The sequence below is a fragment of the Chamaea fasciata genome, unplaced genomic scaffold, assembly GCF_029207755.1.
Source record: "Chamaea fasciata isolate MVZ Bird 193981 ecotype frontalis unplaced genomic scaffold, bChaFas1.0.hap1 SCAF_2, whole genome shotgun sequence".
Taxonomy (NCBI): domain Eukaryota; kingdom Metazoa; phylum Chordata; class Aves; order Passeriformes; family Sylviidae; genus Chamaea; species Chamaea fasciata.
In genome coordinates this window covers 75,269,281-75,296,181 of record NW_027094087.1, presented here as the reverse complement: position 1 = coordinate 75,296,181, position 26,901 = coordinate 75,269,281, and the positions used below count along the sequence as shown (strand labels likewise).

The 26,901-nt window shown below is 41.5% G+C and overlaps 1 protein-coding gene across 1 annotated transcript in view; it reads left to right on the top strand.

Annotated features, from left to right (window-relative positions):
- Nucleotides 1–4,976: 4,976 nt before the first annotated feature.
- Nucleotides 4,977–26,901, top strand: part of ABCC4 (ATP binding cassette subfamily C member 4 (PEL blood group)) — a 142,565-nt gene continuing 120,640 nt past the window's right edge. Inside the window, exons 1-6 of the mRNA XM_066176356.1 lie at nt 4,977–5,193; nt 18,290–18,400; nt 20,562–20,682; nt 21,332–21,556; nt 25,766–25,855; nt 26,189–26,352. Coding sequence (XP_066032453.1) covers nt 5,120–5,193; nt 18,290–18,400; nt 20,562–20,682; nt 21,332–21,556; nt 25,766–25,855; nt 26,189–26,352 — 785 coding nt within the window. The 5' untranslated portion in view covers nt 4,977–5,119. The remainder of the gene's footprint in view (nt 5,194–18,289; nt 18,401–20,561; nt 20,683–21,331; nt 21,557–25,765; nt 25,856–26,188; nt 26,353–26,901) is intronic.

The window sequence follows — 26,901 nt, the reverse complement described above, 5'->3', positions numbered from 1 at the left end:
TAATGAATAGAAGCAGGAAGATTGATGTCTGTTACCTGGCGAGAGTAGAACAGTGAAATGAGGTCTTATCTGCTTAGGAATGCAGAAGAGAGGGCTATGGACAGCAGTAGCTCAGGACAAAATATTGTAAATACAAAAGTCTGTGTTTTCACTAATAGCACAAGGAGCTGCTGCTGAAGGCCTGCTGCAACCTCATCCAAATCATCCTACAAAAATATCAATCTCTAAGTGCATGAAGTACAAGAGATGAAATTGTTAGGGGCAACTGAACAGGTGGTAGGTGAGTCAAGTTTAACTTTAGTACAACCTTTTCTGATACTTTTCTTTTGAATCAAGTGTTCAATTTAATAGAAAGTAATTGGTTTGAATCTTATCTTAGCAGACAATCAGTAGAAACTATTTGCTATAGATAAATGATTTTAACACAGTTTTGTGTATGGCAAGTAAGTGTATCTGTAACTGCAGTCATCTATAAGGCATCACCATGGGATAGGCAGGTAAAATACCATTAAAGGAAGGCTGAAAATTTCTTCTGGTTACTTGTGGCCGGCTGCATGGAATATCCTACCATGTCTAAAATATGAGTAGGCACCTATGCATAGGCACCCGATTTTCACCATAATTTAGGGAGAATGAATAAGCCAATTAGCACAAATAAGAAACTATGGCATGTAGAAGATTGATATGGGGATGTAGAAAAAGATATAGGGAAAATTGAAATGGCTAGTAACAAGGAGAATAGGAACAGCATCCAAGGAAGACTGTTGACATTACATACTGATGGTCAGATTGAAATAGCAAAATTACAGCCGGGTTCTGCAGCACTGATATTTCCGTTCTCCAGCTGAACAAGAATAGGCCAATATATCTGTATTGGAGGACAAGCACCATTCCCCAGGGGATACATCAGCCAGATGATGAGTCAGGCCACTGGGTAGTGACAAGCTGGGCTCCCAGCCAGCAGGACAGCCTGCTTTCCTGCCAGCAGTGTGGTGGGATACAACACTGCCTGTTTGGTCTGTCAGGCAGGCATAGGGTCTGCCTTTCTGCCTGGCTTCAGTCAAAAACATTCAACTCAAACAATGCACGGTTGCAAAGCCTTCTCATTCTGCTTTCATAGCTTGCCTTTGGAACACTAATCCCTCCAACACCTTTCAAACAGCTTTGGATTTGATTCTGTCCCTAATACTGCCTCAGAAATACCACGCAATGCTCCGCAAATCTTTTATACAGACTTTTCAAACACACTCAGCCACAACTTCTTGGTTTTCTAGGTGCTCATCTCAAGGCCCCAGAGTATGATATGGAAAAACTCTTCGGCCCTGGAATCAATGGTTGCTAGCCTGAAAAGGAAAGGTTATAGTGCTACATCCTCCAAAAGACTAAGCTTTAGGTTGTTTTTGCATAACAGGGATCGGTGCCTACATTTCACCTCAAGACTCATGTTTTATTTGCCATCTGGAAATCAGTGGAAACTGCCCAGTAATTTTCTAAGGGTTTTGAGAAAAGTGGATGTTTATGAGCTCCTTAATAATAAGTGCCCTAGAAATGCAGATGGAGAAACTTGTTAGTCTGACTGTATTCAAAGTGAAAAGACAGTAAAGAAGGCATAATGCCACACATAATAGAATGGTTACTTAGTGACTACTGTCTTTCTTGTGCACTGAATAAATAGTGAATCTCATGTGTTTGCACATTTGTGACATCCCCTGTGATCTGAATTTATTTCCCCAGAACAATGTATAAGCATAACAAGTTTAACTCAGTTGCCACTGCCGTAATTTGGCTATTGCCCTATTTGAACAGTTGGCTTTTTATCCATATGACTATGATAATTTAGATTTACTAAGTCACACTTTGATTAGCTTGTTACATATCTTGTTCTGTCCACATGAAAATAGCGTTGCCATAGCAAAAAATTCAATGTATAAATTGGAAGTTGCTTTTTCTGACTCCTAAAATAGAAAGAAGATTATTAAATTCATTACTGTGTTCTTTTCCCTTCCCTTCCCTCTCCATGGGCAGTCTCAGGTTTTCGTGAGCACTTCTTTGGCCAATTGTTTCACACTTTTTTATTACTGCATTAGCTTCTAATTGCGCACTTGGCAGATAGAGCTACAGGTCAATTTGGATTTCAGGATTTTTTTTTTTAATGTTATTTTCCCATTCCCCATTAGTTTTTTCTTCTCCAAAACTTTTTAGAGTGTGTTGTTTTGGACTTAAGAGTCCAAAACACTAGTATGAATTTCAAAATAAAGTAGTGTTGGCATTTGTCAATCATAATGATGGTACACAAAAAATGCATTTCTTGAAAATTGCTTTTTTTCTTTTCCCATGATCACAATAATACAGAAAAAAAAGTTATTTTACTATTTTGCTTCAATATTTTTACCTGCATTTGAAAATAAATTACTTGTTCATGAATAGTCTACTACTTCCTTCCCCTAACTAAGAAATATTTGGGTAATCCTTCATTGCACAACTACTTCACAAAGCTGAAGTCAGCCTTAAGATTTACATTTTCCTTTCTCCCTCTCCCTGACACAAACTTTAATGACATTTTGGGACTTGAAATATGTTGTCATATCTTTTAATTCACTTATGAGTACCTAGTTAGACAAATTAGTCTCACAGAAATCTAAACTTGTCAAATTTTGCCAATGGGCAGAGCTTTTCTTCACAAATTTTGGGAGATTATTTAAATTTATTATCCAGGTTCAGGAATATATAGGCACATTTTTGTTAAAGCCTGCCCTTTCAAACCACTGCACCCTTTCCACAAGTTTTTCCCCTTGTTTTTATCTGGAAGGATCTAGAGAAAACTGTTGACAAGTGTACTACTTACTGTTCACAAAATTCTGCAGCACACCATCTATTCACAAGCAGCGCATGCTGTTTCCAGCCCCATCAGTGTTCACTGACAGTAAGTTTAAGTTGGATCTGTCTGACATATGGTTATAACATTCCTTCAAGCTTGAACTGATGCTATTTATTCAATAATAGAATGCAGCCCCAACCCTCTTTTATCTGAACAATGTGCCAAATCTGATGCGTATAATTAAAGTCAGATGACAGCCCTGTCAATAATTTCACTGTCAATATACTTAAGCAGGAAAAGATAGGGCTGGTTGCTCCCGGGGTCATGAAATGAATACACAGAACATAAGAATGGTGTTTGTTTTGCAGCTGGCTTGGAGTGGGAAGGAGTCTAGGAGATCAGGGTTGTGATTAGTTGCTCAAATTCTAGTTGGAAGTCAGTAACTAGTGGTGTGTATCAGGTGCCAACATTAGGTCCAAATCTATCTGACATCCTCATAAATTATCTGCATGAAACAGAGGGCTGCCTCAGCAAGCTTACTGATGATCAGGGAATCACAGATCCATTAAGTTGGAAAAGACCTCTGAGATCACTGAGTCCGACCTAGGACCTAACACCACCTTGTCAACGAGACCAAGGCATCAAGTGCCACATACATTCTTTCCTTACAGACCACCAGGGAGGGTGACAGGTGACTCATAACTGGGAGGAGTGGCTGATCAGTGACTGATAACACTCCACAGACTTGTGCTGCCATCCAGAGGGACCTCAACAGGCTGGAGAAATGGGTGGAAAGGAACCTCACAAAGCTCAAAAAAGGGAAGAGCAAAGCACCCAGGGAGAAACACTCTACTGCACCCAGGGAGAAACAACCCCATTATGGGCTGGGGGCCACCCCAAACGGGGGTCCTGGTGGACACCAAGTTGAACATGATCCTGTGTCCTTGTGGCAAAGAAGACTAATGATCTGCTAGGATGCATTAGAATCCTCTCAATTCAGAAGCGAGGGCACCCCTGGAATCCTGCATTCAGTTCTGGGCTCTCCAGTTCAAGAGGGATATGGATGTACTGGAGAGACTGCAGTGAAAGATCACAAGGATGATGAAGGGACTCTAGTTACTTTTCCTATGAGGAAAGGCTGAGAGAGGGACTGTTCAGCCTGGGGAAGAGAAAGCTCAGACAGGTTTCATTAGTTTGTATACTGATGAAAAGAGGACAGAGCCAGGCTCTACTCTGTAGTGCCCAGTGACAGGACCAGAAGCAAATGGCACAAGCTGAAACACAGCAGGTTCCATCTGAACACCAGGAAACACTTCTTCATTGTAGGAGTTGCTGAGCACTAGCACAGGTTGCTCAAAGAGGCTGTGGAGTCTCCATCCTTGGAGATACTCAGAAGCAGCCTGGACATGGCACTTAAGCAGCAGGGGTTGGACGAACTGAACTCCAGAGGTCTCTTGCAACCTCAGACATCCTGGATTGAGACACTGCAGAGAAATAACAGCATGGCAGGTAACCATTCTGCCACAGAGATCAACAGTTCTTTGGTTAGATACAGATCATGTTCAGATGCATGTCCTGCATTTCTGTTTTCCTAGGTCTTTTGCAGTTTCTGCTACTCCTTTTCATCACGTCCCTTTGGCAGGCCATGGGTGACATGATTGGACAGGAGTTTGGTGATCACTTGCTGAACCTTTGAGAACTGCCAATTTCAGTGGCGCACCACGCCCTGAAATTAATTAGCTCCTTTATTTTGCATCTCCAGCATCTCCTAAACATTGTTCTTTTGGTTTGGTTTTCATTTTCCAATAGAAGAATATGCAACATCTGGGAAGGAGCGCTGACAGCAAGCGTTTCTGATGCGTTTGGCCCCGCTATAAGCCTGACTTGGCCCTGACTCCCGACGGATTTTTCTGTCCAAAAAAGCCGGGTGGGCACCTCGCTTAGCGCTGCGTGCACGGAGGAAATGCTCTCCATCAGCAAGGAGCACACACAGGCGGGAAAGCGGGGGGAGCGGAGCAGAGTACCCCGCACTGAGCCAGCCCCAGCGCAGCGGCTCCCGACGCTGCCCGGCGCCTCAGCAGGCTCCGCGGGGAAGCCGTGCCGGCAGGAGGCGTCCTGGGGCGGCTGGCAGGAGGAAGGAGGAGGAAGAGGAGGAGGAGGAGGGCCGAGGCGGGGGTGCCGCTCTCCCGGAAACAGCGCCGGCCGGCGGCAGAGCGGCGGCGGCTGCCAGCGGTGGGAAGTCGCTCGTGGTCCTGCGCCCTCGCCGCACGCCGGGTGGGCCGGAGCGGCGTGGCGGCCAGCATGGAACCGGTGCCCCGCGAGGAGAAGCCTAACCCGCTGCAGGATGCCAACCTCTGCTCCCGGCTCTTTTTCTGGTGAGCCCCCGGGCGAGGCCAGAGGGAAGGGCAGCGCCGGAGGTGCGGCGCCGGTCGAGGAAAGTGCCGGGCTTACCGCCGCTGGCTTTACCTCGCCCGGCCGCTCGGGAATGCCAAGCCCCGGCTAAGGGTGCCCGGCTCGCACTTGAGCACGGCTCCCGGAGCGTCCGGGCGCCCCGGCGGCGGGCGGGAGGGAGGAAGGGAGGGAGCGAGCGGGGAGGGGAAGCTGCGGCCGGCGCTGCCCCGCTGCGCTGTCGGCTGCCGGCAGTGACTGTGCAGCCGCGGCTCGGGCGCGACCTGCCGCCCGCCCCCGCGGGCCCGGCTATCAGCGCTGCCGGCCGGGGCAGCCCCGGCTCGCAGGTGGGGTGAGGTCTCCTGAGGTGAACGCGGCAGCCCGCGATAATCCCCGGCTGCGGTGCAGGGACGGCGCAGCCGGGGGCCTGCCTATCTCGGGCACGGCAGCGCTCAGGCGGGCGGGCGGCGCCGAGCGCGGCCCCGTCGCCCCCTCCGAGCACTTGTTTGGTTCCCTCGGTAGCTGCGGGAGGACGGGAGCGTCTTCTGCTTCCCGGCCCGGGTACCCCTGCCCGGGACTGCGTTCAGGGCTGCTCCCAGGCATGGTTCTGCTTCCCCGTTTGAATAACGGGTCGCGGGCAGGGATTGCTCATCCCGGCGAGGCGTGCAGGGCTCGCCTTCGGCGTGGGGCTTTCCCCTCCGGCGGTGAGGCGGTTTCTGACCCGCATGGCTACGTGGCAACTTCCCGGCCTAAGGCATGGCTGGGCAGTATCCTGGCTGCACTCGCCCACACATGTGCTGCCTCCGCTCCGGAGCGGCTTGGGGTGTCACAGAGCCAAGGCTGCCGGTGTTGCCACAAACTTTACGGGGCCACGTGGCTACCAGTCCAGAGTTAGTGCTTGGTCTCTTGTTAGTGGGGACCTCGGTGTGGGTATGTATCTGTACTCAAATAGGTGAGGAATTGCAGGTCAACATTTTAGTTGCTTTGAGATGTGGTAGGAAAACACCTGCAAAGTGAAACGGGAGAGCACCAAACTTGTTTGTCCTAGCAGATCCCCTTTGGGAGAGCACTTACAGAGAAAGCCCTTATCCTACTTCACCTGCTGTAGCCTGAACCAGGGTGCACATGTTGTGTGGTGGAGGAGGGGGAAGGAAGGGAGGGCATGGCAGGTGAAGCTCTTTTTTTGGAAGCCTCTGAAACACAAATAAAAAACTCTTTGATTCTATAAGCAGCTCTGAGCAGGTGCAGAAGTCCCCTTTGGAAGGTTTTAAGGATTTAAAAAACCCTGACAAGTTTTCACTGAACATATTTTTCAGTAAAGGGTATGTCCTCAGAGGTACTGTGTGCAAAAAGAAAGAAAATAAATAAGTAATAATAAAAAAGGCAGCTTGTATGTTTGTGCAGAACTCCCTGCATTCAGCATTTTGACTTTTGCTTTGACACCGGGGATGCCCATGTTGGAAACAGCTTTGTTTTGAAATCCAAGCAGAGTGGGATGAACCTAAGTTGGCCATGCAGCATTCCAGGACTGCTTCTGGTCTGTTCCCTTTCCCTTGCTGGGATCTTGTGGTGTTACTGGTAGTTCTGCCAAAACCAATCCAGCTGGATGTGAAAAAGAAGCATGCAGTGCTCATAGCCAGCTTTCTGATTGCTTGTATCTTTCTCTTTTTAGGTGTTCTGTGTCACTCTGCCTGTATTGCAGAGAAGCATTCAACAGCAACAGTGAAGTACCTTAAATTTCCCTAGTTTTAGGCAAACACCTGAAAGGCTCCTTTTACCCCAGACATGTTTCTAGGTTCTTTGCAAAGGGAAGAATAGGTGAAAGGCTGTGCTTGGGGGAATGACAAGTCTGCTAAAAGTCCAGAGATCAACTGGGAATTGAGACTTCACAGTCAGATGCTGGTGTACAACCATAGTGCTTTTGCTTTGGAAAAGGGTTTAGTGGAGCTTGTAAAGCTTTAGAATTTGCCCAATGTCCTGTTTCTCAGGCTTTTATAGCAGTGTAATTCACAGCAGTGGAAATAGCCTTCTAAAGTCTCATCTCTTACCTGTGGTGTGTGTGATCATGACTAGCATCTGTATACTAGTCAACAAGCATGAGTGTTTTCTGGGCGAAAATTTCAGCTGAAATGATACCTTCAGTGGATAAAATTGAATAAGCGGAGGCTATCAGTTTTCTGCAAGTTAATACCATTTTGCATAAAGTTCAGGAAGTGTTAAAACACCCTCTCATTTAGCTATAAACCTAACTTTAAGGGTAACTCTAAGAGTTACTCTCCCTTTCTACAATGAGTGTAGCATCTCCCAGCTGTGTGAGTACTGCTTCATTTTAGTTGCTGTCTCATGCAGGACATTCTGAGATGTTTTCATCTGGAGAACTGTGAATAATACAGTGCTTGAGAAAGGCCATCCTGTGGGTAGTAGCAGCCCCCACCCTGTGGTTGTGTGCCTGCTCTGCTCTCCACATTCTAGGTGTTGGCTGCTTGTTGTCAATGAGGGTAAAAAGAACGGCACTGCAAGCACCTGGCCAGAGGTTGTACTTATTTTGTTTGTATTTTTCTCCAAAAGTGCAATTTTGCCATTGTAAGGAACCACCCTCCCATTTGTTGCCAGTGGTACAGAATAAAAGCTTGCATTATTGCCTGGTGCAAACAGGATCAAACTCACGGGAGGAAAAAAGTCATGTTTTCATCGAGTTATAAAACTCAGGTAATGAGTGTGTAGGCTGAAGAGACATTCTTCTCCCATTGTTCAAAGCTTGTCTTCTTGCTTTTGGGTTGTGACTTTGGCAAGTATGAGCTTGATGAACACTAAACACTCCAGCAGTACGTTCATGGGAAAGAGGAGCATCTGGATTGTGTGTTAATATTGTTACTTTTATAATGCGTCCCTTGTGTAATGTTTGGAGAATGAAAACTATTTATGACAGAAGTGTGAAGATCAGGGCAGTTGCAAAATATTCTTGTTTTCTGTGTCCTTCACTGAATTATCTATATTAACAGAGGTTTATCAAAGCCCAAATTGGTCTTCTGGATGTTTCAGGTATTATTGTAACTCTTGACTTTTAAGAGTCACAAGTTCCATGCCCACCAAACTTTTTAAAGCCCTGGCTGGTATTTCAGTTATAGTTTGGAGTGCTTGTATTTCTGATTTACTTCATCTATGTTGTTAGGTTGTTGGTTTTTTTATTGCTGGCTCAGTTTGCTGGTGAGAATGAGGACTCTGAAGGATGGATGGGAGGGTTTGCTTTCTTTGTAAGGTTTATCCAAGGAAGAGAGAATTCAGTTGTGTTTTTCATGTTTAAACAGCTATTCAGTTGTAGAAAGTTTAGGAATTGAAAAAAACGTTATAGGCCCCTATGCATCTTCTTTTCTGATGTGTGTGGTGGGGATTATTAAATTAATAACTTTAGAGAGTAAGAATATTTCTCATTTCTAGCTATTAACCCACCTTTGAGCTTGCGTGTTTATTTAGTAGGAAGCGTATCTTTATTTGCTCAGAACATTTGTTCCCTTGAGTTACTAAAGGTGTTTTTTCTATATAGCGGTTGACTTTTCATGCATTCTGCTATTTGCACATCAAATCCACTTCAGTGCAAAGTTGCAAAACGTAGGCTATGGTTAAATTTGGTTAACAGTATGAGAAGGAGGGCAAGCTGGAGCACCCTGGAAAAGAGTATTCAGTGTTGTGCAGAGAAGTAAAATAAGTTAAAGTTCTTCCAGATTTCATATACGTTTATAACTTCTTTTTAATAATAATAATAATTACTTATCTGTCACAGACTCACCATGACTGTGACAAGTCTTTGGGTTTTTTGAAGCCCTGAACACTGTCATCATCCTCAGGCTAGATGCCTTTTCACATCCTGACTTGACATGCGGCAATTGCCATTACAATAACAGCATTAAAACATGATCTGAAAACTTGCCCCAAGGCATCTACAGAGTTGTTACTCCACGGAATAAGTCACTGATTGGTTTATCATTACCTGTTAGTGTCTGGCAGCATTGTTTTTGACTTAGTACATGTGTGCTTTGGGGAAACTGATAAAAACCACTAAGTCTTCTTCATGGATCTGATGTGAAGTGCAGTGGGAGAGAAGATGAAAAAATAATCTTCATTTTTGGGTGTAAGTGTGAATTGAATGGGGTAAGCATAGACATGTAAACCCCAGGATTTGGAGTGAGGACTGTACGATGCTGCTTGTCTGACCAAATGTAGTCATGTCACAGATTTCTCTTGTAGTAGTGTAAATAGCTACACACCTTACTTAACTTCATCCTCCTCTCTCACCCTGTGGCGTAGAATTGGAAAGGCCACTAACTGATTTCACTGGATTTCTCAGGCAGCCTAATATTGCCTGCTTGTCTGTCTTCAAGTGTTTCTTGCCTTGCATTGAAAGAAGTTATGGACAGAATTCATCGCTGTTCATGGATATTTCAACTGGACTCCAGCAGTGCCACGATAAAATTGGTTTGTGTTCTTTACTGTGTCAGTGAACAAATTTGACTGTGAGGATTTTACATTTACTTAACATGAAAATATCAGGCTTTGTGACTTGCCTGGGATCTTGCTTGATATTGAGTGAATTCCCGTGGTCAATGCCTGAAATTGGTTGTGGTAATGCCACTTCACAAAGATCTGTGAGGTTCATTTATTGACCTATTGGTGCAGGACAGTTGTGGTACTATAAAAAACTCGGAAGAAATATGTAAGCATTTTCAGTATAGATAAACAGAAAACACATTTTCTGTACCCAGAGATTGAAATTACACTTGCTTCGCTTTTTCTCCTGGATGAAAAAAGATCAAGGATCATACATACAACTTTTTTTGGAAGATAATGCCTTGTTTGTTCATTTATCAGATATTTAATGTCCTGTTGTCAAATTTGAATCATTTGTTCTCTTGAGCCACTGCATTAACTTTTAGGTTTTGCGTGCTTATTTGTAATAGGTCTGTATTATGCTAAAGAAGATACTTGAAAATTATTGTTTATGAGCTAGTAAAATTAACATATGTAGATAAAGAGTGCTAAATAGATTATATGGATTACAACAAGTGTATATAAACTGATGAAGTGTTAGCATTTTCTATCTACTGTAAATATCTCTGCTTAGATATGCAGTTATATGAACTGTTAAGAGTATAATGAAACAGACTGCCTTTGTAATGCTTATGTAAAGGCTGCTGTATCATTTATGAGAAAAAATGTCTTCTAATTCCTGCAAAACTTCAAAATTAAGATTATGTCATGGTGTTGTTGGTTTTTTTTTTTTTTTTTTTTTTTTTTTTTTTCCCCCCAAAAATAATTTCCCTATCCTGCTTCTAGAAAACTAGGCCATATGCAGAGTGCAGGAGGGAGATAACCCAATTAGATTTTCAAAGTGGAAGTTTAAAAAGACCAGTCATCTATTTTATGTTATTTGTTTTGTATCCCTGGCACCGTACCACGTGTAATAACAGTGGGAGCTCACAGGGCATGTTAATTCTCCCTATTTCCATTGCTTGTCAGAAAGGATGTTAATACAGAAGTTCCCACCATTATGTCCTTCTTTAGTGAGTGACTACTGAAGTTTATTTTTGTAAGTCACAATCTTCAGACCTTTACATCAAATCTTTGGTACTTTGGTATTTTTCTTGGCTTGTGCTTGCTGGGTTTGGAATTGATATTTTAATAATAGTCTTTGAAATGCCACAGGTACAGGTGATGCCACTCCTCTCATCCCTACTTCTAGGCCTGCAGAAAATGTCAGTTTGCAATGTGCTCTCCCCTTCTTTTTGCCATGTCTGTGCTTCTTCTTGCTGTCTGAAATGCCAGGAAGTATGCTACATTAATAAGGCCATTATGTACCTGGCTGATGAACAGCCTGCAATAAATGTAGTCAAATATCAGTTATGTTATTGTCAGCATCAGAAAGTGGGTGTTCAGCAGTTTAGCTGCTCACACTGTGCTGTGAAAAGGCAGCAGCTCAGAAGATGAGATGAAACTGGGTATCAAAGGTTAATACAGTTGGCATTGAAACTGGAAGCCTGAAGGGTGTTTTTAAGTTAATATGGCTTTGAAGTAATGTCATTGTATTCCTATTTTTTCCTTCTGTAAGCAAGGAGAAAAGCTGCTCTTTAAGCCACATTAAGCTGGGGAGGGAAGTTGCAACCAAAACACCAGTTGAAAAGCATCTGAAGAAATACCAGACTTGCTCTGTTTATTACTTGTGGACGACTACCTTCATAAGGGGAAGTGGGAGAAGGCAGCTTACTAATGAGAATGGATGAACGTGTGAAATGGAGAGGTTTAAAAAAAAACAAAACCAAACCACATGATGACTACAAACCTTTGCTCTAGGGTATTTATGAATTCTTGCAAAGTAACTCTGGAGACTCTCAGTGTGTGTGTCCTTCTTTCTGTACATCCCATGCCAGCAGTGATCCTTTGGACTGAGAGCAGGCACATAGCAGTTCTGAATTGCACTGCTGGTGTAGAATGTCAGGTCACAAAGGTGGTAATGATCAGTACAGTGAGGCAGGCAGACTCCTGCGGATAAGGAGTTTTCCAGGGAGAATAAGCAATGTGCATTATTATCCAAACGACCTGTTAGGAAACCCCATTTATTTTATCAAAAAAGCCATCTCCAAAGTAGGTGATTAAAGAGCAAGAAAACATGTGTTACTTTGCAGCTTAGTTGTTGAAGTAGTGCTTCCAAGCTGCTCAAGGGAGACAAAATCCTAGTGTTATGGAAGAATTTGAGTAAACAAAGACTCTCCTGTGCAACTGTTGAAAAATAACTGGACATTGAGTTTAAACAGGTGATGCTTGTAATGTAATGCACAAATAAGCTTAAGAGGAATGGGAAAAATGCAGTTTGTTAGCCTCCTTTTTAAGGAATTAGTTGATGAGGGTATACTGGATGTGGCTTTGACTGGGGGCTGTAAAATTATTCTGAAATTAAACTTCTGCTTATTATTACAAACAAAGAAAATATTTTCCTAATCAGGCAAGCAGTCTGTTTTTTTTCTTGTCCTGTGATAAAGCAGGAGCTCTCATGAAACTGGTGAGAAAGAAATTTTGCACTTGTGCAGAGGAAGGTACACAAGTGACTGACTGTGGGGTGATACACAAGTGACTGACTGTGGGGTGATTGTTGTGGGACTGGTCAAGGCAATTGTGACTTGTGGGTGCACCCAGGGCCCTTACAGGCACATCGTTTGATCTTAGGACGTTTTTAATTTGTGTCACCTTTGTAATGTAATTGCAAATGCTTCTTGGCTGATGTTTTTTGGTAGACTTTATCAGTTCATGAAGAATTTGCAATGCATGCTTGGGTTTCTAGAAAGCTCTGCAAGCCTGCCCTGCAGTCTGAGAATGGTACTTTTTTGAGTATTTGCAAGTAGGACATGATACAAATTCAGAGGTACAGCAGGTCCCATCCCTGGGTTAATGAACTGTTTGTGGTGGATATTGCTATTACTTTCATATACCTGTCTGTAATGTATTTCATCCTTGGCTGATAGGAAAATATTTTGGGATGATAGGAGATCTAATTTACAGACTTCCATGTTTAGGACACTTTATTTCATGTGTGAAGCAGAATAGCATGACTAGCCTTAATTGGATAGCAGGGCCTGTTTCCTCTTTCGTGCTCTCTTTGAAGAGGGGGATGCCTTCTCTTAGGAGGGTAAGTAAACACTGTCTTAGCTTTTTCTTTAGATCTTAGAGGCTTTCCAGTATCTTGGTGGAGTTGCTCTCTTAACAAATGGTAAAAATGGGACTTTCCTGAGCAACCAAGTAAATTGTGGCTGGTTGACTGTGTTGTAATCTTAAAGGGTGTGTAATGTCAGGGCCCAGGAGTAGGGAAATGCAGGAAGTGAATGTTTATATTGTGGTCTTTGTGTATCTGCTGGTTCAGAAATGAATCACTTTCTTTTTTTATCAGTGCCCAAGATACTGCTGCAGAGGTGAAAAGCCTTTTGGGGTCAGAACAGTGATTTACTGATTTGCAGTTGGCTGTCTCTGGGTTTGCACCAGGTTATAGAGTGATTTTTATAATTTTTTTTTTTTTTTAATCTTTGTTCCAAGTGACATCAGCATTCTGGCAGTAACAGGGCATGTTTCCAGACTGATGTCTTTGATCAGCTAATTGTTTTGATAGAACAGAGGCATTCCCAGCAGAACAGAAGGTACTCAGGATTCTGACAGATACTCACATTTTTATGCAGAGGTCATGCTAGGAAGAATTTGGGCTAAGCTCTTTGAAAGGCATCGTTTGATGGCAACTGTGTTCTGAAAGAGTAAAGTGAGGCAATGTGTGAGAAAAAAAAAAAAAAGCAAAATTCCTAGCAAATAGGAAGGTGGGAAAAAGGAATACCTGGGAAAAGTAAAGACTTTTACTAAGGAGTCCTGTTTTTATTTAAGTTTGAACAGAAAGAAATACAGAAAGGCAGTGTGAGGTTTACCTCCCCAGCGTGTTGTTCCTCTCTTTCTTCTGGTAAAATAGATTGGTATTGAGCCCATCATTGGGATGAGAAGAGGGCTTTGCATGACTGTTTATATATTTCCTCCGTTTCTTTAATTTATGTTATTATATTAGGTTTTTCATTAAAGAATAATGCGATTTGCACAGGTTCTGATTTTGTAACAAATGCTAAATTTTTTTGGTGAGCTGTTTTTAATACTCCTTGAGGAGATATGTGTTAGCTGATCTCTGTTCTGACAAAAGACATACCACTCTAATAAGTTGTCTTCCTTTATGGCTATGTTTGGTTTTCAGGGATATTCTTTATGTTGGGCTTTGCTTTATTTGTCAGCCTCCTCTGACAGTCCTCTGACAGCACTCTAATTTAACTGAACCTTCAGGCAAGAGAAAGGCTTGGCTGGTTTGTGTGTTACAAGTGTGTGACTTAAGTAACAGCAGGCTGTGTGAAATAAGTTGGTCTCAGTTCTGCTGTGAGTACAGAGAATTCCACAGGGCAGAATCTGCATGTGGCATTCAGGTGGAAACTTTACTTTAATGACTGAGTATGAACATGGGCTAAGTCTCCTGTCTGGAAGAAGACCTTCCAGCATAAAGCTCAGGATGCATCAGTGAAATGGTGATTCTCAAATTCTTCTTGGTGTACTTGGAGTTTGCAGGAGAACTCATTCTTGGGATGAAAGCCCTTCAAGGACTAAACATCATTTGAAAAGATAAAAGTTTAACCTTCTTCTAAAGGTCTTTAACTATACTCTGTTGATACAACATACTGTCAAAAGCTTTCTTACTCCTGAGATTTCCATAGCAGTGTCTCGTGAAGGTGGGTATTTTGGGGGATACTAGTCAGAAAGGTCAACAATGGGTGATACTTAAATTTTTGGAGTTTTTTATACAGTTTTTTTCCCTACCTTACAGATATGTGGGCTTGTGCTGAGTCTTTGCCATGTTGTCCATTATAATAAATGAGTCACAAAATTAATTACTACAGTTTTCTGCTTGCTCTGGGTTGGATTTCCTTGCCTTCTTTGTTTAATGTTAACAGGTTGTAGTGCAACATATTACTCTTTCCAATGTTATGGTTTTAACTAATGGAAAAAAGGGATAAGCCCTGAAGTTGCACTAGGTCTCACTGGAACTAATAGTCTGATTGCCTTGAGACTTCTGGCAGTTTTTACCCTGCCTGTTTTTTTGTCTCTCATCTGTTCCTTTAAATGTTTTTCAAATTCACTCACACTGTAGGTACGTGTGGAGATGGGGGAACAAGGGATTTACTGCAAACTGTAAGAACTCCTCAGTGGAGGTGGGCATATCATCAGTAAGTTGTTTTGAGAGTTTAAGGACAAAGGATAAACTCGATGGCTCTTACAGTCCTGTACACTTGAGAGTGTTGTCTTTCAGCTGGTTACTTTGCAGTGGACTGCACATCTGTGGTCAGCACTTGCTGCTCGTGGCTGTCATGTGGAATCAAATGCCATCAGAATTGAGCAGTTGCCTTCAATAGAAGTGTTGTTCCATTATTCTTCCTGTAGCCTGTCTGTGGTTTTTTGAAAAGTATATGTAGAGGACCGGTGTTCCACAGAGTAAAATTAATAGAATTGTTTTTATTTTTTAAGACAGCATATTTAAATCTGTTTCTAAAGTGTCTCTTGTTTTCCTCTGTCTACTCTGCTGCAGAAAGTACTATTCAGCATGGGTGAGGCCACAGCTGGGGCCCTGAACCCAGTTCTGGGGTCCCCAGTACAAGAGACATGGACACACTGGAAAGAGTGCAGCAAAGGGTCACAAGAATGATTATGGGTTTGGTGCAGCTCTCCTGGGAGGAAAGGCTGAGAGAGCTGAAACTGTTCATCCTGGATAGGAGAAGATCAGGGGGATATCATCGATGTAGATGAATACTTGAGGAAAGGCTGCAATGTGGGCAGAACCAGGCTCTTCTCAGTGGTGTCCAGGAGTAGGATCGGAGATAGTGGGGCCCCAGGCTGAGTAACAAGAGGTTCCCTCTGAGCATCAGGAAACACTTCTTTGCTGTGAGGATGATTGAGCACTGTCGCAGGCTGCTTGGCGAGGTTATGAACTCTCCCTGGAGATCTTCAAAAGCTGTCTGGACATTGTCCTGGACAACCAGCTGTAGGTGGTCCTGCTTGAGCAGCAGGGGCTGGACCAGCTGACCTCCAGATACCCCTTCTGACACAACCCCAGCCTTTCTGTGATTCTGGAATAAACATCCTATTTATGTTCCTTGTTAAATGTCAGAACTGGTTTTGTTTTCACCACCTTGGCAGCAGTAGCCAGTGAAATCTCACAACCATTTCCATAGATGGGAGAAGGATTTATCTCTTATATTTTCCTGAAAGGGCTGCCTCATCCTGACTCTCATGCTAGGAGAAAGATAACTTCAGCCTCTGTCTGAAAGGAGACCTGTGACTTGTTTATGGATGCATGATAGGCTAATACTGATGTTGCAAGAGAAGGAACACTGGATGTCAGCCTCAGGAGTCAACTGAAGTCTGCAGACCTTTCCCATAGCTGCTTGTCCTACAGCAAACAGGCTATCTCATCCAGCAGGCAGAAATTATTTGAATGACTTTGAGGTTATTTGCCGCATACCTGCTTTTTCACCTGTGGTCAGCTGCAAGAGCTGAGGCCAAAGAAGACCTGTTTCAATGGAGCAGATTCCTTGTGTCAAGCCAGGCAGAAGTTCTGCTGCTGTTTGGAGCAATTGGTATTTGTAACCTTTTGTCAGGACCTTTTGTGGGGAAGTTGTGGTAGTGATTTGGGCCCTGATGCTATTTAACCATAAAGTCCAAGCAACAGACTTGTCTGACAAGTACTTTCTGTTTCTGATTGTACTTTTTAACATACATTTAGGAATTAACAGCTCACATAAACGAATCTTCAGTACTCACTCCAAGAGTTTAAAAAGGGCTGTAAGGCATCAAAGGTGCTACTCAAAGAACAGAGACTCAGTTTTTTGAATGAGTCATGAAAACACTGTGCTAACATGCTAAATAGTGAAGGAAAAACACTATATAATCCCATTTGTTACTTGCAGTTGTGCCATGGAGCTTGGGAAAAAGGTTTTTACAACAGTGCTATCTTTAAAGAAACTGTCTGAGCCTCCTCTCTGGAGTTCTGCCTGCCCAACTACCCTCTTTAAAACTAGCCATCAACCTTCTTGTAAGCAGTGTATACACAGTTTGATTGGAACATGCCCTGGCAAGAAATGTAGGGCAAGTTGATGAGTAGTCAAAACCACTGTTGTGGTTGTGAATAAATAAATAAATAAATAAATACACTTACTGTAAAGCACCCCAGTTTTGGAATCTCACATGTAGGTCTTCCAGAAAATAATACACCTAGTACACCACACGTTCTTCTTAGAACTGTGTTGATGTACTTGGGGAATAATTAAGTATCAGAAACTAAGCAGCAGTTAAGGACTTTCACAGGCAATTGAGATCAGACAGACAGCTTGCCTTGAGTGCAAGACTATTTTTTCCAGAACATATTCATCCTTAACTTCTTGATTTTGATGGTGTTAACCAGTTGAGAAAATACTTGTAGGAAAAGCCTTAGAGCCAAAATCCATGTCTCCAGGAAACAAAGTATCACAAATTCAGTAGAGAGAGAAACTAAATGGAGAACTGCAAGTTCCCTAACTCCATTGTTCCCACTAAGCCATGCCTGCTTTGCATGTGTCATTCCCTTTTTCTCCATCTCATGGACAACTTGGTCACTTTTGTGCTTTATGCCATACACATACTGTGGAACACAAGGCTTCCAAATTGAAACTGTTTGGGCTTCCCTGATGTGTTTCAGGCTTGGAGAAGGATCCAGGTGCATAAAAATCTAGTCTTGCTGTTCCCTGAGAGTTGACCTATTTGATCTAGCAAAGTACAGTGTTTTTCAACAAATCTACAGTACTGCTATTTCAATTTATCTCCAAAGTGCTCTTGTAAAATACTGAGCTTTTAAGAATCTTTCCACTAAGGAAACTGAGCTGTTAAGACAGTGTTTTCCTTTTTCGAACCTACACACTGTGTCAGTGTGCATCTGGTTGTATTTCCAAACATTAGTAAGGTACAGTAATAATCCAGTATTTTCCCATTTTTAAATTTCAGTCACTGTCTTTAAATTACTGACCTTTAATACTTGTCAAGATGTCAGTTGAACAGCAGCTACTTTTCTCCTCAACTAAATGTTTCAAAAAATGTCTTTTAGTGTGCATTACAATTTTATTTACAGCTGTCAATATTTTAAGAGTTCCATTAAGTTCTGTTTTTTTCCTTAATATTTAAAAGAATGCTATTTTTCCTTGAGTGTAAGGAAACACTGTAAGAAAACAATTCCCTTAGGGCCAGGAAGGGCTGGCTGTCTGGATGCCTGGGAGTAAGATGCTGTGGGCATAAAGAGATTTAGGAAGTGGGAAGTGCTTTCCCATTTGCAAGATGGGGGTTGACAGAATTCTTAGATAAAAGTGCAGTGAAATGTCTGGATGTCGAATGATTCAGGAGAAAGAAAGAAAGAAGGGGGTAAAATAATTAAATTATTACTTTAAGAAATTACTCTGTTTGGTCTGCTGATCAGTTTACTAATAATTTGTATTTCACTAGGTGGTTGAATCCCTTATTTATTATCGGCCACAAACGGAAGCTTGAAGAAGATGATATGTATAAGGTGTTGCCAGAAGATTCCTCAGAGAAGCTTGGAGAGGAATTGCAGTGGTAAGGAGAAAAATTGTAGAATACTTTGGTTTGGAAAGCACAGTTGTTCTCTTTTATTGTATTAATGCTGGAGAAGGTAAAAATGTTATTTCTGTTTTAGAATTAAAAGATGTTATTGCAAAGTTTAACAAGGTTAAAAATGCTGAGGAATTTAGAGTAAAAAGAACTAAGAGAAACTTGTTTACCATAGACCCTTTTTAATTTTTTTCAGGTTGCGCATAATGGAGCTGCATTAGCGTATTTCCATTATGTCATTTATAATTAATTTGACACCTTGCAGAATGCTTGCAAAAGACAACTTTTCATCAACTGCAATGGTAGTAATCCTTAATAAATATATGATTCTTCTGGGCTGTGATAAAATAGCTGTGGAAATTTCAAATTGCTCTGTAAGACAGTGGGGAAAAAATTATATATTTTTTTTCTTTTTGTTCGTTCATTTGTTTGTTTAGAGTGCAAGTTGAATTAAGTGACCCTTTAAGTATATGTGTGTTTATAAATATATGTATGTTGAAAATCTGCCACTCACTGGTAAAGTGGGCGAGAACCTTGGACAGATAAAAGCATGTATCTAGGAGATGTTTTTATTTGGTTTTGAGTACTTTTTTATGAACTGTACACTGGTTTGTAGTGTTACGGACTCAGGGGATCTGTATTTTAGTAGGAAAATATCTTCAAATAATTACTATTTATATAAATTGTCGTAAACCTTGCAACAGAGAGGATTTTTGTCTCCAAATAGTCTGCTAAAGATAGTTAGAGGAAAAGATGCCTCCTAGTGAAAGGTGGCCTCTGTATTAAGAAAGTGTGTCTTTTCTGTTTCTTGCCTTTACACTGAAGGCAGAGCAGATGGACTTTCCTGATAGTTTGATAGTTTTGATGCATCCTCAAAAAGCAAAAAGAATCCAGAAGCGAAAGGTTGTGACCAGGTCTGACATCATCCTGCTCTGGATAAGTTAACTAAAGAAAGAGGGTTGGTGATAAACTCAGAGGAGTTGCTGCTTTCAATGTCTTTGTAGCTGGAGAGCTTTGCCAAATTCTATGGTTGTGTCATGAAGTAGTTAAGGGACTTGGGTGTAGGGGAAGATGGACTTTTTCCAATGATTTTTATAGTAAAAGCACACTCTTGGATGAGTCGGGAAATGGTAGAAGAAAGAAGCGAGTGGTTTTTAATTCTTTAGTGTACTTGACCAAGATGCAGAGAATATAATTCATAAATAGCTGCCTACATAAGTTGTCTTTTCTCTCAAGCCAAGAAACCCCACAGAACCTTGATAGTTTCTGTTTTCAAAGCATGTAGACAATAACTCTGTAATTCTTGTAACAAAAAAAAAGAGGGCAAAAAAAAAAAAAAGTGTTCTTATCTGTATACTTTGAACTTCTGTGCTTTGTTGCAAAATAATTGACTTTCATGCCTTAGACTCATTTCAGCCCTCAAACTATCAAGGTCAGAGGTTTGGCAGAAAACACTTAGCCTTCAGAAGGAAAGGGGAGGATCCTGTCTCACAGCAGTGTGTTTGAAGGAGTCTGCTGAAATTGTGATACTTTCTTGTTAAAGTCATGCTTGTTATTACTGTCTTTGGTTTTATGTGAACGGATTTTGCCCTACTTGTGGGCAGATGTGGTAATGGAAAGGTCTTTGCCACTCTGCTGAGGAATCCTTGCCTCCGGAGAGATGTGCGGAGTGTCGGGTGACAAAATCCTCATCAAAGCATGTGGTAGAAAAAAGACAGGGCCAGACATGAGAAAGGGTTGGGCATCACAACCTCTCTGGGGTAGTACAGAGCATGTGGATCAATAAAGACACTGTCCTGCCTCACTTTAGTCCATGGTCAGGAGATCATATGATAATACACTCTTAATTAAGGTGAGTGGGGACTGTCTGAACTGAGAGAAGAAATAAAGGGAGGGTCCCTCATCAGCAAATATGTCAAGGGTGATAACAGTCAACAGTGGTTAATTGTTTGTAATTAATTAAGAGCAAACAGGCCTATAATTTAAGTACCAAGTGTTTATATGAATGAGAAGACATGACCTCTAACTCTGATTTTATTAAGGTGATCACGGCAATCTGGCTGTTAGTGTGAAAGTGTTTTATTGTAGGTAATTGCCTTGTGATTTTACTTTTGCCCTCCCAACATATTTGCACTTTGTTTGTCAGGTACTGGGATAAAGAGGTGCAAAAAGCAAAAAAGAGAGGAAAAACACCACATTTAACAAAAGCCATCATTCTGTGTTACTGGAAATCCTATTTAGTTTTTGGAATTTTCACAATGATTGAGGTAAGTGGTGTAAAATGTCAGAGGACATACTTCTTGGTTAACAGCAATGTCAAACTTGTCCTCTTAGATTGCATGACATGTAGTGGTGACTTCATCCTGGACTGCTCAGGGAACCTGGTAATGTTCTCGGAAAGGTAAAACAGAGCTATAGCCCTGTAGAGACTGAAAAACTGAGTCATAACTGCAGGATTTTGGAAGTGGCACAGAGAGCTCATTTCAGTGCATTATTTTTGAGACATTGCAAATCACTGACTTGCTTTGTAAGGCTTATCTGTATTTTATGTGGTGTCTGAGTGGGGTGCCCAATAGAAAGAGGTTTTTTTGCTCTCTGTAAGTGGCTCTAAAGGACACATGGTATTTCAAAAAATGGAAGTGTAATACATACTCGTGCAATTTTTGTAACATCAAAGGGTTTTTTTGGTAATTGAGAGAGTTCTTTCTGAAGTTTCAGCTAAATTTTAATGTGGAACATGTTTCTTTTGGATTAAATGTTGATAAAATTAGCTTGACATTTTAGAGCACAATAAAGACAAAATAGTAAGGGATATGACTTGCGGCAGTACTTGGCTCTTGTTTGCCTGTTTACAGACTTGGTTAACATGGTGTGATATGAAATTTCTAATACTTTTCCCCCTTCTTGTTCTTTCAGGAAACCCTCAAAATAATTCAACCAATTTTTTTGGGAAAAATTATTAATTTTTTTGAAAACAATGACCCCTCAGATCAGGAAGATTTGAATTCTGCCTATTGCTACGCAGGTGCTCTGTCTGTGTGCACGCTTATTCTGGCTATAATGCACCACTTATACTTCTATCATGTACAGCGGGCCGGCATGAAGCTGAGGGTAGCTATGTGCCACATGATTTATCGGAAGGTAAGCAAACCTGTTCACAGCTGTATTTTGTATTTGGCTGCTGTTCTGTTAGGGGAGTTTAAAAATGCAGTTATTTAATATGCTCGTGCTTGCAATTCCATTGAAGTTACTCATTTGTAGAGACCTGATGCATGCGGAACATGCAGGCCTTAGATGTGTACATGTGGCTTTGTTCTCCCTTTGGTGCTGAGGTGTCTGAATGACAGCTTCAGGCCTACCTAGTGAAGGTGGTGAGTTAAATAGCCCTAAAGTCTTGGAAGAGCTGCTTTTTTTGCCTCCTGCTGCTGTTGGAGAGGAGCCCCTCCCCATTGCTCCTGTGTTGTGTGCTGGAGCTGTTGGAGGTGTCTGTGTAGAGCAGGAGAGGGACAGAGCTCCCAGGGAATGCTGGCAGCTACTCAGCCTTGCAGTTTGATCCCAGGGGAGGACGTGGTGCTTGGATATCGCCATCTGCTGCAGCACTCTCGGTCTCCTGGGATTTGCTTTGCTGTCCAGGTTTCCCCTTGCCGCTGTTGCAGTTAATGGTGGGATTTATTTATATTTTATTCAATCAATGCTGTACAGCTAGTAGGTTGTCTCCTTTGCAGATTAGAGGCTGCTCCCCTCCCTTGGGGCATTCATCACGCTCTCTCTGGGTGTGGCAGCAGTTCTGTGGAACTGCTACTTGCCCCTCCAGGCAGGCAGAGTTACTTGGCATCTTTACGTTTAGTATCCCTCCTGTTTGAGGGCGAAGAGAGAGAGGAGCAGGCAGAGGAGACACAGTTCAGAATCAAGTGGAATCCCAAAGGCAGAGAGTTAAAGAGTTTTTTATTATCATTTACTGGTTTTACTGTGTACTGGAGTAGTGTGGCCCTCCACTAAAACCAGTGAAATGTGAGAAGGGATGTATGTTCAGTGAGGCATGGTTTCTTGGCTGTGTCTGTGTCCTGATCAAGAAATAGCTATCCTGAACTATAGATGAAGTTGAGACTGCTGTCAGAGGGAAGGTGGATCAAGAGAAGTTGAGTTTTACCTACAGGAAGGAGCTGAACAACATCCAGGATGAAATACTCTCCTTGATGTGCTCTGGGCAGCAAGCAACCCAGTTGTAAATGTCTGCTTCACTCTTCTGGAGCTGTTGGCAATACCCAAACCGTGAGTCTGTCTGCTTCCGAGCAAGAAATCTCTGCTGAGAATGCTGGAAGGAAAATGCCCCATGTTTCATTCTTCAGTGCTGCTGGAATAGTGACCTGAAATTTCAGACCTCAGCAAAGAAGTTTATAGTTTCTTTGGAATGTAAAGAAATACACATAATTTTTTAACCATTAAAATAGGTACCATCAACACAAACACTTGCGTTACTGGCTCAGGTCGTGTGAAGTTTTTGGACAAAGCAGTAAAGTGAGGAGAGTAAAAATGTCCCCATTTAATGCAGTGTTTACTTTTCATACACATATTTATTGTCTCCCTCTTTTGATACTTTGGAAAGGATCCTCTGGGAACTTGGCTCTAACATGGCACGATGCTTCTTGTATATATACATCTCTCTAAGGTATTAATTTACCAAACTGATTACCAAAACAGAATTAATGAAAAATGTGTATAGTGATGGTGTTTGTGACTGAGTTGATATTGGCTTAGAAGCTTGGAAAAGTAATATTTGTAATATGCACCCTTATTTCTAGAGATGGGATTAAATGGAAAATTAATCTGTCCCCATGTTTACTTCTGAGGGTGAGGGTTGAAGTAACAGCAGAACATTGACAAACCTTTTTCATAATTTGTCTGCATTATGTGCTGCTTATAAATAGGTCATATTTTCTTATTAACGTCATATAGGCTTTTGAAAGAAACTTGGGTGCTTATTTACCAGCACTTTAGCAGAGTTTGTTAATTGGTGTAGAAAATAAAATCTTGGATTTGTAAGGATAAATAGATTGGGTAAGAGAACATTCTTAATAGAGGACTTTAAGCGTTCATAATTCTTAACTTTTAGACCCTTTTTCATTTCCTGGAAAGTTCAAATCTAATTTGCAAAAACCCTATGTTCAAACTCTTAAGAAGTTTTGTTACCAGTAAGAAGTATTAGAGATGTACGTAGCAAACTCATAACAAAAATGAAAATGAAATCTGTCTCATGATGATCCAGAATCTTATGCTTTGAAATCAAAGGCTACTTCTGGGAAACTGGTTTTTGTTGGTTTTTATTTTTTTTCAAGACTTAGCTTTTAGAAGTTCTTTGAAGTCGGTGTACTGACTTTAGCTGGGATGGAGTTTGTTTTCCTCAGCTCATATGGGGCTATGTATCAGATGTAAAAAGAGGAAGGTACCAGAACAGGACTTTTTGGTAGAAATTGATTATGAAAGTAGAACTGCTACTTTGCAGTCAAGGCAGATCCATTCAGCCAGGAAAATGCAAAGCTTATTTCACTTAAAAGAATCAAAACCCAGAAAGAAGCAAGAAAACTGCATTGCCACTGATGATGGGAATGGCTGCCTCTTCCTTGAGAAGACAAATCAGTCACAGGTGATTGCCCTCCTTTTGTCTCAGGTGCTTGTGTGGTTCCTCCTGAGACTGTCTTGGTCAACATGAACTGTATCAGAGTCATATTAAAACTGGTTTTGCTGCTTGTGTAGAAGTAGGTAGGAAGAAGTTAGAAAGGTGATTGTGTGGCAGGTCCAAGACAGACCCAGGCCATGGGCCACTAGCAAGACACTGGCATGGTCTTCTGATGGTTCAGGTGAACCTCAGGCAGTGTTGTACAAGAGGTGCTGTAAACACATCCTGATGGGAAATGTCTCCAAACATACATGATGTGAACTCCTGTTGTTATGATCTGTGGATTCCTAACAGCTTTTCTCAGAGCTTACCTACCTTAGTGTGTGGTGTGGAGCAAACATGATAACAGCAGGCAGCAGCCTGAGGGATTTCGGGTGAGTGAGAGACATGTGGCTTAAGACAGCGAATGAAGCAATAATTTTCCAAAATAAGTAAATCTGGTCTTTCATATACCCAGTATCCTAGATTTACTTTTTGAAATGTCAGAGGAATTTCATAGTGGAATTTTTTAAGTTTCTGCCTGCTGGTTTCAACGAAGTTGGGGTTGGGATTCTCTCTGTGGTTAACAATATCTTTCTAACACAAAAGTGAGGTGCAAGGAGTGTAAAGAAACTTGTTTGAAATTATGCTTTGAATAGTATTCTGATGGCTGATGTTCTTCTACTTGTTTCAAAATAGTGGAACAGTATTTTTGAAGTAATCAGTGCTTTTCAGGTTTGATTATTGGTAAACAAGAAAAGTTTGGAGAGGGAGAAGTGATGTGCACTGCCTAAAAATGTGAAATGTTTTTGAGGAGTGAACTGTTTCTGTACAGAAAAATTTGTAAAATGTTTTTGTTTTTTTGACTTGTGCTGCAAACCTGTGTTTTCTTTGTAGCAGGTATAGAAGGAAGCAGGGTGGGTTACCAGTATTTTTGAGCAATTTCAGTTTGGATCTTTGCAGTAAGGTTCAGACTGCATATTTTCAGATGTGATGTTTTGGGGGAGGATATTTTATAAATGCATACTAATTTCTACTGACTAACTTTTTTATTAATGTATAACAATACTTGATAGTTTACTCTTGTTGTTTTTCATAGCATGTGCTAAACTTCATTGAATATTATTCAGACATACTGCTGTTTTTCAAGAGTTAGTGATTTGTAAAGGGACACTCTGATTTGCAAAGATAGTCTAAAATGAATAACTTGAGGGTTTTTTGCCTTCTGTCAGATAACGTGTTCAAAACAGAATTCTTGCAGTTGGCCAAACACTGTTCTGACTTTAATCTGGCCTTCAGGTGGAGTTCTCTGTTCCTGTTTTGTACAGACACTAATAGTGAGGAGGAGAACAATGCACATGGAAAGTTACAGCTCTTTTGCTTAGTGGCTTGCTGTGTTGGTATTTTCCTATTTTTAATCACTTCAGACATGAAGATAGCTAGGGAATTTTCATTCTCACAGTCCTTCCCAGGACCTTTTTTTTTTTTTTTTTTTAATATGGTTTTCTTTGGGACTTTGTTTAGGATATTTAGTCTAAACCTCATTTTATCTAAGGCCCCAGTGCTCTCATGCAAAAGCTGAAATGTGCCTTCAGCTTTAGCCCTGGTACTATATTTGTGTATTGAGTCTTGTGTGTATAGGTGTGCTGTGCTCTCTAAGCTGTGATAATTTGGGTCTGTTCTGACTTTTTTAGGCACTTCGTCTCAGTAATGTAGCGATGGCGAAAACTACCACTGGTCAAATAGTAAACCTGCTGTCAAACGATGTGAACAAATTTGATCAAGTAAGAAGTACTTTACAGATCTTTCCAAAGGGTTGAAGAAATTGTGGGGTTGGAATTAAGGAAGTTTTGTTTAAAACTGGTGATTAGATGTTCCTAATGAACATTCTTCTAGTTGTTTCTTAAACACAGAATGTTTTGTGTTGGAAGGGACCTTAAAGACCATTTAGTTCCAGCCCCCCACCATGGGATGGGACACCTTCCACTAGCAGGTTGCTCATAGCCCCATCCAACCTGGCCTTGCCACAGGGAGAAGTGCTTCCTAGATATTTGCTAGGGATTTAATTTGTTAGCTAAGATCAAAAGCTAATTTTTGATTCTTAACTATTTGTTTAGGTAACAATTTTCTTGCACTTCTTGTGGGCTGGACCACTTCAAGCTGTAGCAGTTACAGTACTTCTCTGGATGGAAATAGGCCCATCATGTCTTGCAGGAATGGCAGTTCTGATTATTCTTCTTCCTGTGCAGACCTGCATTGGGAGGCTTTTTTCTTCCCTCAGGTAAGGCTGCATGTTTTGGGTTGTAGCTATTTTCTGTGCTGGATTTTAAAATGTGCCTATTGGGTGGAGGCAGAGTATCAGCTTGCGTCTGGTGATGTTTTTTGCAATCTCTTTTATCTTTGCTAATGTTTTTTTTTATAGTTGCTAATGTGAGATGTCTGAATTCCAGATTATGGACTTGAAGTGGTCTGTCTTCCAAACATGCTGAAAATGTCTGCTGCTTATTAGCTATCCAGTACAAGAGTGACTATTTACTCCAGTAAAAGAGTGACTATTTCTGTAGCTACCTTGCTGTAGATCATGGCATAGAATTGTGAAACTTGAGCTTTGCCTTCCTGCAGTGATTCTTGGGGACTCCAAAGATTCTTGAGCTTACTCCAAAGGGGATGTAGTTAGCCCTTCTCTGTGTGACTTACTGGGGTGATACAGGAGTTGCAGCAGAAAGCTCTGGAAGTTTTTTGTTCAAAGATCTTGCTCTCTCCTCCATCACTAAGACACAGAGAGAAAAAAGGGGAAGGAACTGAGAGAGAAGGGAAGAAATATTTATCA